The sequence below is a fragment of the Harpia harpyja genome, chromosome 10 (assembly GCF_026419915.1).
Source record: "Harpia harpyja isolate bHarHar1 chromosome 10, bHarHar1 primary haplotype, whole genome shotgun sequence".
In the NCBI taxonomy this organism is placed as follows: Eukaryota; Metazoa; Chordata; class Aves; order Accipitriformes; family Accipitridae; genus Harpia; species Harpia harpyja.
Window position 1 is genome coordinate 22,061,460 of NC_068949.1, and position 15,938 is coordinate 22,077,397.

At 38.3% G+C, this 15,938-nt stretch overlaps 1 protein-coding gene across 4 annotated transcripts in view; it reads right to left on the reverse strand.

The window, feature by feature from the left end:
• Positions 1-1,440: 1,440 nt before the first annotated feature.
• ADK (adenosine kinase) overlaps positions 1,441-15,938 on the reverse strand; it is a 298,735-nt gene continuing 284,237 nt past the window's right edge. For all 4 annotated transcript variants that reach the window (XM_052799044.1, XM_052799045.1, XM_052799042.1 and 1 more), the window contains one exon: positions 1,441-2,013. In XM_052799044.1, the coding sequence (XP_052655004.1) occupies positions 1,889-2,013 (125 nt within the window). In that variant the 3' untranslated portion in view covers positions 1,441-1,888. The remainder of the gene's footprint in view (positions 2,014-15,938) is intronic.

A 15,938-nucleotide genomic window follows, 5' to 3' on the forward strand; every position in this document is an offset into this window, starting at 1 on the left:
TTAACCATGAGATGTAAAAAATAACATTCTTCTGATCAACCCATAAAGCCTGAAGACCACGCAAACTGTAGCCTCTTTCAGTTTTGTTTGCAGTTCCATTTTCACTCCAATATATTCATTCCTGTTCCTCTCTCCTGTGCTAGAACATGAGAAATGTAAAGTGCAAAGCTCTTTCAAGAGTAGCACTACGAAGAAACCAGACAATTCATATCTGCACAAAGCTGTTCATGAGTAGGTCCACACATAGACAAGGCCTGTACATGCAACCTTTTTCAGATAGAAACTGTGAGCCTGAGTCCTTGAAGAACAGATGGTACTTACGACGCGGTGACCTGTGCTTGCGACAATGGAGTTTCATGGCCCCATGAGGATTTTCAGAAGTGGCTGGTATGAAGCTCCTGGATGTACTTGCAGGGATCCCACCAGTTGACCCCTAAGACGACAGAGCCTGTTGTCCAATGTATCAAACTGGATACTGGGCCAAACAAAGGAATCGGGGTCATATCCTTGATTTTTCCCCTTGCTCTTTGCAATACACAAACTGTAATAACAACATTCAGTCTCTGTGCATCCCTTGTTCCATGCAATGCAGTGAAGTGCAAAGCCCGCACTGACTTAACATTCTTTGATGAACCCTAGCCATTAATTTTTCAACTCTCCTGTGGTATAAACGCCAAACTGTTGTTCCTTCCCTTCCTTACTGCTGAGATCACCCTTGAACACCCACCTGCACACTGAAAGTCACATAGAAATTGCTGAGATCTAGCATGTACTGTGCATTAAGCACCCATTTCCTGTTCCCATTTCAGTATGATATGTGGAGGAAAGCTGGACACATACCAATACAAAACTGGGAGTTACTGTATGACAATTTTTTATTTATCAGTATCAAATTACATAGCAAAGTAATGAATGCAGTGTCAGATCACCTCTTTGAATACTGTAAATACAAACAAAATCCACCATATTGCTTAGTTAGCCAAAGTAAATTAAAAGTTTAAAAATGTGCGTTTCAGAGATTCTGTTTGGTATATCCTGTCAATATAACCTGCATAAATATTTCTGTACCTCATTTTCACTATGTGTACTTTAATTAAATACAGCCTCTAGAAAGCTCACATGGAGGAGATAGGCTCTATCTGTATGTTTATGATCATCATCAACTCATGCATCTGCCCTGAAATCACTGAAAGTACCTATCTGCCGGCTCACCTGACAGATGAATGTGACTGTACGTAGAGTGGCCAGACCCAAAGCTACTGGCATCAGTGCAAGACGACTGAATGCATGACATCAGCTTTGCATCAGGTCCTTAAATTACTGACAACATAGCTATTCACTTTCATGGAAGCTGGGCTGGATGTGATGGCCAGATCTTGTACACTCAAGTATGTAAGGAAATTCTTGGGACATTTACACCGCTCTTTACACTAGTGTGACTCCACTATATAGAAAGAACAATTCCTGGTTTATAACGTTAAGTGACAAATAAAGTCAGGTCTGTTGATTTCACGTAAGTTGAGTAGGATTTGGCCATAGCTGGATACAAACTAGATAATTCAACAGAAGTATTATAATGGTGTTAATCAGCAGTGTCATTTACATGGGACTTCCATATAAACTGTGTAAATAGAACAATTTTTCCTGATGGATGAGAGAATAAGCTTCACTTAGCACTGGTTCCAAAAGGTAAGACTACTGAGACAGTGTAGTGGTATGAAAAGGAAAACACCATAGAAATATATATTTTGTTTAGAATACAATGAGCAGAAGTACAGAAGCGTTGATGCAGGTAATTGGAAAGGTGAGGAAAGGGAAGGAGGAAAAATTTAGGCAGCAATCCCATGGCAACATGGGAGTTACTCTTGATCCCTCCAATTCACCAGTATCAGTGGAAGTCAGGCTTCTCTGGGAAGGTGCAACCTGAACGCTTGATAATTACGCTGGCTGCATAATGTCCAGCCCGGATGCACTCGGTCACTGGCCGGTCATAGACGAGCTGCGAGAGAAAGCCTGCGGAACAAAGTGGGAGAGAAAGAGATGGAAGAAAATGGTTAGACTAGTTTTTCTGAGTGTATCAGTTTGTCACAGGGCAAAGCACTGAAATACTGGCCCAACTGTATGTACACAGGTAGCCTGGCTAGTTTAAATATAGTATTGCGCTTGAGTGACCTGCTGAGTTGGAGTGCTGCTGCTGTTATTTCTACCTGAAGTCTCCATTTGGTAGCTTCAAGTAAATTAAATGTTATCAAGACTGATCTCTATTAGTGCCCTCAAAATGATTTTACCAGAGTTCTTGCTCTTTTTTCCAGAGAGAACCCCTAATTCCTCAAATACCATTTTAAAAACAAAGAAGCAGTTTTCCCTGCTGAAGAGAGCTCCTTTCGTTTATACTGGCTACAGCTACAGCCCCACACAACTGTCCCTCTGCAAGCTTTTCTCAAAAAAAGAGAAAGGCATATAACAATTAAACTTTATCTATATTTACAGTTACAGGCGTTCACAATGAAAAGCAGGTGAGATATTTTTACCTGATGAGGAAAGGTAGATGACATCTGTTGCCCTTGATTACAGGAAATTTAACCTAAGACTTCGGAAACAGAGGGTACCTCTTAGCATGTGTAGACACCTACGTAAACAGCAAACTGTATGGAGAACCAAGCAGCTCTCAGAATCAGGGCACTTGGTTAACTGCTTTAGCTAACAAAGCCCTGGCTTAGAAAACCAGAAATCACTGGGAGCTGAGTGTTTTGAAAACCAGAGCACCTCTTTAAATGAATATAAGCAGAGAGTCCTAAAAAGGAGATTATTCATAGGTACTTGAAAAAGTTAAGTACAAGTGGCATCAGAAATTTTATGGATTGAGTCCCTCATTTCTGAAACATTTTGTCTTGGCTGAAACTATTGTGATCGAAAGCATGACAGAACTTACGGCAGAGGTGAAATGTGTATTTTAAATTTGGAAGAGGTTTTCAAGATGTGAAAAGTAAACTTAGTATCTTATAATTTAAAACTCCACTCTGTCATTCTAGAGGTAATATTTTATTCACTTTTATCCTGGTTTTAATATGTTTCAGGTGTATCTCTCTTCCTCATCCAATCACAGAAGGAAAGTGAGACTTGCCCAGGAAAATCAGAATTCTAGCAAGCTGAAACACGTTTTTTTTAAAGCTTTCATCCACCATTTCAAGTTCCTGTGTCACACTCTGACAGGCCTTGGGCCTTGACAGTACAAATCTAGTCTTGAAACCATGTCTCTCGTAAGTACTATGTAGCTCATAGGTACCAATTTCTGACATATTACAAATTTTGATTCAAAGATTATATGTTTTGCTACCTGGCTTTCAAATACACTTTCTCTGTTCAGCTTGGTTACTATTGAAACAAAGACTCTACATCATATTGTGATGCTCTCATTTAACCTGTGCTCCGTTTCTAAGTACTTCCTTCTGCGGCACATTAGAGCATATTTTTTAGAAGATGATAAAAGTATTTTATCCTTTGCAATAATGTCTGCTCCTTGAAGATTAAAAATCATGTAAAACATGAAAAATAAGGATAATACTGGTGAGCAAAAGACCCCGTTTTCATGAATTGAAAAGAAGCCTAGTTGATGTATAGTTTTCTCTAAACTGCACTGAATGGGGGAAGAGTTTGAAACTACTAAATCTATAAATCAAGTCCTTTTCATTGGAATAGGGAGGCCATAAAAAGTAGGCATTTTAGTTGACAATGAGTAGAAAACTCGTGTATCTCTGACATCAATACTTTTCTATAGAACTACCAGTTATCTGGAATTTCACAGATATTGACTGACACTAGCTAGGAAAAAATGACTGCTTCACCAACAAAAGTTAAGCACAAGTGGAGAAGACAGGAGTTTTCAGTATACAAAGATGAGAATCTGAAACAGGAAGAATTTGTGCTGTGAGCGCTATCACCGATGGCAGTCAGAGGATGACAGACAACACAACTGAGGCAGGACGGTCCAGCTGTAAAAGTTGGGTAACAGTTGAGAAATTCAAACAGCATGCCTGGCAGAAATCAGACCATTTCTGAATAACGAGATGAAAATGGTCTGCTCTCCGTTAAATTAACATGCATTCTTCGGAGAAACTTTCTTGGATATGTGGAGAATGTCAATCATTAAATTCAAACTGCCTGGGAGGCAGGAGCTTGCCAGTGTGCTTCTGGGTGGTTAAAACTTGAAAGCAAGTTGTAACTGTATGTAAAACGAGGCTGTTAAGACAGTCCATTTCTGACTCAGTAAGTATCGAAGATGCACTGGGCAGGCCTCCAAAGGCAAACACGAGGCTAGGTTTTGTGCAGAGCATGAATTCAGAGAGGGATTTATACAAAAAAGAACAACTGTCCTCTATGTTTATGATCAAGGCATCAAACATAAATGAAGATGAGAAAATCCAAGGAGCAAAGGACCATAAAACTGAATTATTTTTCAATACCAACTAGACTGAGAGAGACTGTCATCACCTCCCGGGCTCACTGTAGTTTCAAGCTAGTATGTATCTTTTGTCTTCAGTGAAGCTACTTCTTAATTTATTCTGATCTAAGTGAAAGCAGAATCAGGTGAAAAAACATCCTGTTCTAATTGGTGATAGAAATGAGAGATCTGTGTGATTTCAGAGTGGTGGAGAAATGACATTAAGTACAGCTGTCATATATGAGATATGTAGAAATGGCAGTGGGGAGTTTGCCCTCAAACCATTCTCTTGTCTGTTGAGTTTCTCTTAAAAGGTATGTGTTTCATAGATGAAATAGAAATAGCAGTATCTGACACAATACCACATCGAATGACAATACAAACACACATATCACAAACACAGAACTACATCGCGTACTAAGACTAGGCAGTTGGCAAAGCAGACCCCGAGGGAACACCAGAAAGCACTGTTGTTTGAGCAGAGAAACAAAGACCTCTATCAGGTTGGCTGCTGTGCTGCAGAATGTTCTTTTTAGTTAATGCAGTAAAGTTTGCCTTCTCCAGTGTATAAGGTACTGTGATGCAAACCCCATGAGTCATACTCTCAAGGCATGGACTCAAATCTTGGAGTTCCAGCTGAAGAAGTTACTGCCCCATCTGTTTTTCACCATTCTTCTTTGCTGCTTGTATAACCTGATACACTGTCAAAATGAGCCAGATTAGTTTAAAGAGTAAGCTGTCGAATAGTAGATCTTTGCTAACCCAGCTGATTTAAACTGAAGTGGGTTAGTGAGTACTCAAACAGCTCTACCAGCGAGCAAGGTGGTGGAGGGAAGATGATAAGCAGTTGAAGGCTGTAATCTCTTTAAGGTGCCATGACTGGAAATGCAAGAAGATAAGTGAACATGGCTTCAGACTTCACACTCCTCCTACAATTTCACAGACAGAAAAGCCAGGATTGAACTCTGATCCTGTATCATGGGCCTGGGATCACAGAATTAGATCATCCCGGCACATACTAAAGTAGCTCAGCAACTATTTTAACTTCTGCCATGGCCTGAACTGGCTCCTGGCTATCACTGGAATGGAGCACCGAAAGCAGTAGTATATTTTGGCCACACAAGGCAACCTCACTTCAAATATTCCACCAAAACAACTTCAGGCAATACTGTCTAGCATCTTCTAATTGCAGCTATTCTGCACTAGCATTTCTACACTGCTGAAGCTGTGGATGGTGTTACATGCATTGTGTACCACTCTCTTAACACTAGAACACAAAGGCAAGAACCAAACTCAAGGCTTTCCTACTTGTCTGCCTCCTGCCCTGACATCCAAAGCATTTATCGCTTGTGGAGTAAGAGAAATGGCAGCTGCAGGATATCTAGTAGGCCACCTTACTGTAATTAGCCATCTCGGTAAGCTTTCAGAGTAGATTGGGATGCCTTTTGTCCCTCACAGGCATGGACAGCCAAGTAACCACGTTGTACCTAGTCAGGATAAGAACTTGTTTGGAACTGTGTCCAGTTCATCCCACTTATTCAGCATCTTCCTAGAAAGCAAAGACAACTTTGCTTCAAAAGCTGCTTTAAACCTTAGAGTGGTACAAAATGTATTTGCATTCCCAGATGATAGAAGTGATTGTAAGACACCAATAGCTATTTTTGGCCCATAATTATTTCTTTTCTGCTCAGTAGAGAAAAGTGTCTCTGACATCACTTCGCTCTGAAAAGTGTGCCTGAAATAATTGAGCGTTAATCCTTATTATCTCCAGCCTCCTTACTACATATGCTCAAAGACAATGTTTATAATTGCTAGGTCTGCAAACAGAATGAGGGATGGAAAAGTCAAGTTGCTTTCTTCCTTTTTGTGGTCACTGCTAAATGATAAGTTCTGTAAGCCAAGTGCCAGAAGTGGTCCTTGAGCCTCAAAATCCAGACCCAAACCAAAGCCCTCACTGAAATCAGCTCAAATCTCTTTGGGGATGTCAATATAAGTCTGAAAAGACCAGCAAGACAGTCCACTGACTGACACAAAAGTTGTTGTCTTTACTTCGTTACTTCTAAGAGCTGAGTAGCACTTAAAAAACATTAAAGGAGAACCAAGTTCATTTTCTTGTGGCCAGCAAAATAGACATTTCAGAGGCAATTTAACTGAAATCAGTAATTTCTTTGAAAGTTTTGTTTCCAGATTATCAGTGGTAGTTCTGAATGAACACCTAGCGCTAGTGCAGTTGGATAGGAATGTGGGAGTCTGATAGCGGAGATTTAAAAACAGTTCTGGTCTGCTTCAGTAATGGTTTAACAACACTTAAAAACAGCTCATATTGAAGCCAAATGTTTCATTTCAAATTGTACACTTGACAATTAATTTTAATGACTGTTAATTACTAATGCTGGCTGGAAATCCGTTTATAGCCTCCGACACCCAGCTCCCCCACTACTCGTCTTTCTGCAGTTTCTCTCACACTTCCAACCTTTATAAAAAGCCCAAGGCAAAATTAATGTATTTTTTTAAATGCAAGAGAGAAAAGCAGAAAAAAAGCAATTATCAAATGCATTAATTATAAACAATTACAAGCTGACCCTGAGTCAGAGCCCCTCAAAACCTTTTTGCTATGTGATGTTCCCAGACAATCCTCCTCTTCCAGCTGAACCCTGAAGCACCTAATATAATCCACACTAGCCAGGCCATTCACCAGCAAAATTGTCCCAGCCACAGAAAGGATCATGAACAGCTGAACTGCCTCGTCTTTTTTGTATTTAAAGTTTCTACAGCTTAATTTGTGAACTGCCTTTTTAAAAATGGTGTTATTCCACCATGGGGGACAGTTGCAAGCACCTTTTCACGCTCTCGTTCATATACAGCATTTATCACAGTTGCTCAAACGCTCATCTATTTTTATGTGATCCCACTAGCTTTCCAGGCCAGCAGTGTGGGAAGATGCAGTTTTCAAGAAACATTACCCTAGCAATTTAAAGCCTTGTAGTTGATATGACTGAGGCTTTTTTGGATGTCTTTTAGCGCTGTTGGAGTGGGTTAATGTTGTGGTAGCACCAGTCTGGTCACTTGTAATCAGGTGGTTAGCAATGCTGGTGCCAAGAGCCAGCCAGCCAACCTAGATTTTGCAAAAGATGTTGGCATCAGATGATTCTGCAATATAGTCACTGAACGACCGTACGTCAACATACTGAGGTTTCTCCTGTTTTAATTTTGTGGCAGATGGTGGATATTACAGCCAAGAACTGTGGTAAGCCAGAGGCCCTGCCCGTTGCTATCAAACTGAATGTTGGCTATTCTAAATGGAAACGTTTTTGATTAAGGGTGGGATTTGGCTTCTATTTTCATGTATTTTGGCACTGTGGTCTGACACATTAGACTTACAGTATATAAGGCAAATTAAATGTAAGCATCTTCAAATACACTATACTTCTTTCAACCTTCACACACCTTAGCACTTTCTCTCTCAAAATATATAGAGAAAATATGTGTGCATCATTCCACACATGCACATATATGTTATTATCTACAAATGTATATGTGTACAAACAAGTTTTTTTCCCTCTCTTTTAAATGAAATGGCTCTGTGCTTCTACAGAACTGTAGTGCCAGGCTAATTACAAGTGAGAGAAAAAAGGTTACCAACCGTTTCAGAAAAACAGTCATTTAAGATGTATATCTAACAAGTGGCAACCTTGAAATCTCACTCTCACTGAAAAGAACATTAGAAAACCCTTCCTGACTATACCACTGGAGGAAAGTTTCAATAAAAACTAATTAAACTACAAAAATCTCAAGTGGTTAACTGATTTTAGGGGCTAAATTTCTGGCAATTCTAATTATCCTCTTGTGGCTTCACTTAGTGTTTCACAACCATGACAGATGACAATGAAAAACTGCAGTTAAATTCATCCTCCCTGACACCATGCTAAGCACTAGCTTCTCCCTCTCCAAGTAAAATCAATACCATGTTTGAGTAAACACATTTACAGCTTTATTAGGATGTCTTGCTTGTTCTGTAACAGCTCCTTGAAGCTGTGGTAACAAATCGACTCAACTCAGTTAAACCCAGAGAGCTGAGTAAGAGGCTCATCGATAAGGTTGTTATAAAAATAAACTGCAGGAGATCAGAAAGCTGGAACAAACAGCCTGGTAAATGTCAATATTTTTACTTCCAGAGAATGACAAAACCATGAGATCATGAATAAAATGTTTCGGAAGTCTATATTTACTTTATTTATAAAATGGTCACATGCTAAATGCATTTCACTGTCTATGTACAACTCTCTTACACAAACTTTTTATTTTCTAATCACCAGCATGAATACTAAACCAAGCATGTCTTCAAGAAAAGCAGTGAGTATTGGTATTGTTGTCCCTATCCCTCTTGTTTTCTTTATATTTATGGACACATTTTGAATGCATTGAATTTCTGTAAGGATCACTCAGATGGGTGTATGTCTTCCTTAGCCTGAGGTTATACAGTCATTTATGGACACATGCAAATAATACAACTTTGCGTTTACTAGACAACTATGAATAAGAGAAAGGAGTGTTTTCAGTTTAGCAGCCTTTTCCTGGAATGGAGAGGAGGTGTTGAATACACAAAGCAAAAAAGAGTTCAGACTCTAATGCTTTAAACCATTACCTGTGGAAAAAGTTAATGAAAGATTCCTGCAAAAATGTGACAATAAAAAAAGAAATAAAACTCCACTATATTCCTGTTATTCCATTAGGAATTAGTTACTCAAGGCTGAATAATTTTATTGCATTGCATATATGATTACCACTGTTTGGACCTACTGGGCCAGCTCACTGCAGCTTATAGAATAAGGTGTCATCGTACTTCCCAAGACCTGTATAGATGCTTGAGGTCATCAGAGACTCTCTCTAAGGAAAATTAGCAGACTTGTTTCTTTGATGCCTTTGTGCAAGTAGGAACGGTGGTTGTAACTCTATAGTGGTTTGGTCCTGAAGGCTGTGCAATGGATGGAGAAAACTTAAATCCTGATTTGAAGCCTACTGAGATTGATGGGAGTTTTCGTATCACTGGCCTATGCTGGTCTATGCCTTGACTGAGTACTGTCCATCCTTTGAAGAGGGAGCAGCCCAAAGCTGGAGGAGAGGCTTAAGTATTTTATATTGTGACACCCTCCACATTAATTATCCGCAGTGGACTCTATTTATAACCTGTTGCATATCACCTCTGTTAAACTCCCCAGCACATCTTATTGTTCAAGAAAAAAATCACTGCAGACTACAATATGCTCCAAGAAAGATGTGATGGAGGAAACTGATAACAAAGTTATAACTTCTGATGGTTTGGTCCTATTTTGTGTTTTTAAGTCCACATGATGAACTTTGGGAAATTCCCTTTCGGATGAGAATCTGGTGGCTTTGGGCTTGTCTCCAACAGCCAGGATCGGGGGGAAACATTTGATTAAAAAAACCCACCCTCCAAGCTTACAAGGAATATTCAAGGCACTGTATATGCCAAACCAAATACAAGTATTTTCATTGAAAGCATCTTCTCTAACTATCTGAAAAAAAATACTTTCCAGGTTGATGTTTCTCTTTGTTTTTTCTAAAAACATTGCCTAGAAGGTTGCCTAGAAGTGTTCTTCAAAAGCTAAAATTCTCCTTACCCATTTTTGAGACAGCAGAATGAAATAAGCTTTCTGTTGTTGGTACCTGAGGAAATTTTCTGAGCCTCAAAACAGATCTGTTGTATTGACATTAAATGGTGCTGATTACTACACCTACTGCTTGGGATAAAAGGAAGAGAATTTCACTAAGTTAATGTAGAAATAATGAAATTCTAAGCATAACAAAATGGAATACTATGTACTATCCTCTATTCAGTTTTTAACATTTTCAAGTACAAAAAAGGCTATGTGAATGTAACTTCATAGATGAGATTCACATGCACAAAAGCTAGGAGACTTGAAGTTGTGTTTGCGGAGCGACCATCTCTCGGTAAGGTTTTTTTTGCAGGTATACTTCCACACAATCAAAACAGCAGTATGCAAAGAGAATCAAAAAGCAACACCCAAGGCAGTGGGAATACGGTAGCTAGACAGCCTATGAATTTCTTGACTTTTGTGGGCTGAAATAGCCTACCCTGGCATTTTATTCATAATGCTCCTATTTTAATACAGTGGCATTTGATATCTTTTGCCTCTTTAAATATCTGTTACAGTCCTGGATTGATACTAATAATTTACTGATCACCAGTAACAGTAATGTCCCTTTAAGTAGAGTCGGAGATCAGCATCAAACCAACCTACAAGCACCGCTACTACCACTGCTTTCAACTGGGACCATGTTTTTTCTTTTATTTCTCTTTTTTATTGCAACCTTGCCATCTTCCCACTTCAAGCACGAGCCCATTTCAGTGTGGGGGAAGTGAACAAATTACGGGAGATGTTACCATCCTATTATATAACAGAGGCAGCTGCAAGTGAGTGAGGATCCTGCTAGCTAATCCCACAGCCTGAGAAGTACCTTTATGGTCATTGTGTCAATCTCCATAGCACCACACTAAGTCATATTAGACGTGAATTAGATAACATATTTCAGTGTATTTTTACATTTCATTGTGTGTTGTTGTATGTCCTGCAAATATAGCATCAGCTTAATCTGACGTATCGTTTCTTAGGGGCCTATATCCTGCCCTGATTCCCAGGGGAATGTTCTTGATGATGCAATCTGACTACTGCCTCTGTCTCTACTCAGAATACATTAAAATAACACAAAAATATTACCAACAGTCTGCGAGCAAGGTAATAATAACTCATTAAAGTAATTTCTAACCTTCCACATGAACATTTTCTTTATCATTACATGATTTTCTAACACATGACACATTAACATAAAATGAAATGTTATGAAGATAGGGATAGTAGGCATGACAAAGTATTTTAAACGGTGATGATTTGCTTTGAGGCGTTAAGTCAATTTGTAATTGTCCCATAGCTATTACAGCAAAAATGGGAACTTTATAATTGGTTTTGAAAATCTATTTTTAACACAGTGGGTTTGTTTTTTAAAAAGTACGCACCTATTCGACGTTTATTTCTCACAAAGCCTGTCCAGAATGTCACTGAATTTATCGTGAGGTAAATGAGGCCTTTTAAAACCCAATTTTGCAAAATATTAATCCTCTTGCTGTGTACTGAGGCTCCCTTCACACTGATGGTGTCACTGACAGGAAAAGAGACACAGCAGCTAGAAGGATCAGGTCTTGCTTCAGTCTAATTAGAAACTTCCGAGGGTTTTTAACTCCATACACTGATCCATCCTGGTGATGGATCTCTCACTTCTACATGTTATTTAAAAAATGACAGCAAGTATACTAATGTTTTGCCTTACATTAATTCTACTATGTATTTTTCTGGATTGCCTTTAAATTGCATAGGTGCAAATGTGAACTACCATATTCAATTTACTCTATTTTGATGAAAACCACATATGTAATAAAATTAAGATGAACAGTTAGAAACCAAGAGGAGGGTAGCAATTAAGACAAAACAATTAAACCAGATTGGGTCACAATTAAATTATACTTGGACAACACTTGCTACCAGTTTTAAGTATAATGCCAGCATAGAAGAGCATATTATTTCCAAAGAAATAATTTTGAATGGAAATTGGTTGAAAGTAAAGAAGGGAATTAAAAAGAAAACAGGAATATTCCATATTTTTCCTGAGTGATATCTATTTTTATGGTTTTGTTTAAGTAGCTGCAATTTAAACTGTGGCAAATTTCTAAATTGTGCCAGTACTAATGTTGAAATTACTAGCGACTGGCTACACTATTGATCAGAATAATGATGTGCCTCTAGCTGAAACTGAGAAAAATCAACTAGGAACACATAATCTGGTAATTTTCTAGTTTGTAGAAGGTCGGTTACAGAGATAATGTGGCCATCTAATAGCCTAGGTTTAGATGTGATGTTTATCTGAGAGAGTTACAAATGCCATCAGAACACATGGGCGGTAAGTCATGAACATGTTGACAGGTTATCCCCTAGCAAGCAAAGATTGATGCCCTATCTGCAGCTCAGCTATTATACTCATGTATGCTGTTTATAAAACAGGAGTATTAAAGATGGGCAAAACAGGCTGTCAGTCAAATGCTGATGACATTAAGAAGGTATTTTTATTTCAAAGCTTCGTATCTCATCAGCCATGATCTCAGTAACAACAGGATTGCTCAGAGGCAATTAGCCACCCATGTTGTATAAATGAAGACTAAGAGAGTGCTGATTTCTGTTATAACATTTATCTTTACTTCAAAGAAAAGACAGAACAATTCAAAGCAGTATCCCCTTGTCTCTTCGCTCGTGAAGTTAAATTTTGTAGCAAAAATCAGGCATAACAAGTTACATGCACATGCATATGTAATTGATATCAGCAAAAAAAAATGATGACAACTTCCCAAGGTATCTTGAACAAGTATAAAAACCTTATGCAAATTAAAGACCACTGTAAGTGGATTAAGTAGCTTCTGATATCTACTCCTGCTGTTCGGTAAAGAACCATTCCTAGTTCCTTGAGCTCCTATTTCAACAAATCTAGAATGTTTTAGGGGTGGCGAGTACTGGAAGGAGGGCAGCTCTTACAACAGAGATTCGTACAGAGATGAAAATACAACAAATAAGAGGAATATTTCATTTCTCTGCGATGTTTTTAGTGAAAACAGATTCTTCTACAATCTTAAAGAGCCCTATAAATCCATTAAGGAAATTTCTTTTTAATATAGTCACAAGCTCACTCATAATTTAGCATTCTGACAAACCATTCAAATCATCTGTCTCTGCTGAAGGCATTATCAGATCTTTTTGGCACGTTTAGCACTCCTGGTATAGCCATATACCAACTATCCATAAGAACTTATTTCACTTCTCACACATGTACATGCCTCCATCCACACAATTCCTTCACATGAAATACATAAGGGACTTAGACAAAGTCATGAATACAGTCTAGCTTTGCCCTGTATCAGATGTATTGTGTGAAGATGGAATTCCCATTGTATAAGCTTCATTTTTTAATTCAGTCAGCTTCTACTCTTTAGCCACCAACACTGCCCTTTGAAGATGGCTGAGGCTGGATTTTTGGAGGAGCAGGAAATGGCACCTGTGAACCTAATTCCTATAGGATTAGAACTCATAGGACCATAACGCAATTTAGGTTGGAAGGGACCTCTGAAGGTCACTTGCTCCAGCCCCTGGCTTAAAGCAGGGCCAACTCAGATCATGTTAAATCCCACCTAGATGATTTTTTATTTTAAAGATTCTTGGATTCCTTCCATAAATGACAGATTCTGCAGAACAACAGCATAAGAATTATTATACTGGATTCAATTCTGTTTCCATTTTTATCAATAGTATACTTGTTTAAATCCACTGGCTTCAGTCAAGGTATTCCAAAGTTATACTAGTGGGTTTGGAAAACAGAACCAGACCTTTTTTAAAAAAGGTTTCTGAACCGAACTTTTAATAGTGGAGGAGTAATGATGAGTAATTATTCTGTGCACTATGGGTTCTTTGCAAACCTATATTTATATTTCTTGTGCTGTATCTTTAGAAACATACATGTATGTATATGTATAATATATTTAAAGAATGTTTCACATTAAGGATAATATTTTAACATTTCAATAATGTAGAAGTACACCAAATATTACTTAGCTCTGAAATCAAAGCTGGATATCACTCTATAGAAAATAATTTGCATTTACCTCATGAAAACAGGCTAAAATTTGAAGATGTGATGAACCTTAGGCAAACTCTTAGGAGTCCAAGGTCTTTATCTAATTTGTAGAGGCATTTAGATTAAGATGGAAAAATAATGTTTAGAATTAACCTCTATATTAAGGATGAGGGAACAGCTTTATTGAGCCAGTTTGGCAACAGAAACAGAAACAAAAGGAGGGAAGTATCTCCACTAAGCCCTGTGGTCTCTAAAGAAAAGATAAGGATGCCATGAGGCACACTATGCAAGGACACGTATAAAGGATGACAATTCTTCTTTTGTTGCTGTCCCTGTCTTCTATCAGAGTAGTTCTCTGATAGCTGAGACAGTAGTTGGTCATCTCATAAGAAGATTCATGCTAGGTTTCACGAGAGAGAGAGAGAGAACTTATTCTGTAAGCATGTGCACCAAAAAAATTCTGAATGTAGCTTTCAAACTATAGCTAGCAGCTTTATGAGATTCCTCGGTACATGGAAGCTGGCAATGAAATTTTTAAATTGACAGGTGGTTTGAGCCGTTCACCTCAGCTTTGATACCAACAGAGGCAAATTGCTATCGGCTTGTATTTGGCACCGCACAATGCTTAATGAAGAGCTCCTTCTATCTTGGGATTTCTTTTCCTTGAGAATGATATAACAACTTTATAGCATGGTGATAAGTAATATACACTTGCTGTGATCATTCTGTCACTGCTTCATCATGCTACTTTAAAATGATTTGTAGTTACATTTCATACTCCAGTACTTTTCATGCAGTATATGACTAAATCATAGTAGATTACTAAGTCAATATATTTATATTGACAGAACCTGAAGAAACATTGATTTTACACCTTCTCCTATTCATTTATTATGAACTCTCTACCCACTTCCACTGAGTAGACAGATTCCAGGAGAGAGATTTAGCAGGGAACAATGGCAGTAACTATCAGAAAAGATGCTTATTGTTTTCATTAGTTACGGTGGCAATGACAAAGGGGAGTCCAAACAGAAGGCAGACCTACTCTGGCTAAAGAGAGCAGGATGGCATAAAGGAAAGCATATGATGTTAAAACTGTCCATATTTCAATCTATTTATTGCCATTAAATATGCTTTGATTATCATTATTGCAAAGGTTCAAACTGGGGCTGACTAGTAATAAATAAATGTTAATTTAACGAGTAATAGAATGTTCCCCAAACTCTACAAACAAAGGCTGTAATTCCATTAAGAGGACTCTTGTGACATAAGCCATGTCAGCAAAGCTCAAGTGATTTGTCAATGTCATCAGAAGCCAGAGATGGAATTGCAACTTTAATTTATGGGTATTTCAGGGATTTATAACTGAAAATCTGGTACCCCTGAAACCCACAAGAGGTGCTGAGATGCTACAAAGTAAATAATTACTGCTTTAACTTCTAAAACATAGCAGTGTTGCTGGAAAGCAGTAAAAGCAGAACTCTGTTGGTGTTGTCTAGACAAGTGTTTTTAGCATAAAGATACCTGCAGCAACTTTAAAAGCCAGTTTCTTATTCATGCATTGCACCCGCCTGAGTGGCAGATGACTTGATGCCTGCAGTAAGAGGCAAGAAAATCAGAGGTATTCCTGGTGCTAACTTAATAAAAACACACTTCAGCTGAAGAATGCAGTTTATTTCTTGTTGCTAGCTGTTGGACTGAGCTAGTTCTCCTTGGAGGCCAGCAGCTTCGTGTTCAGAAATGCTGAACTCATGAATCAACTCACAGACTTACAAGTGCCCAG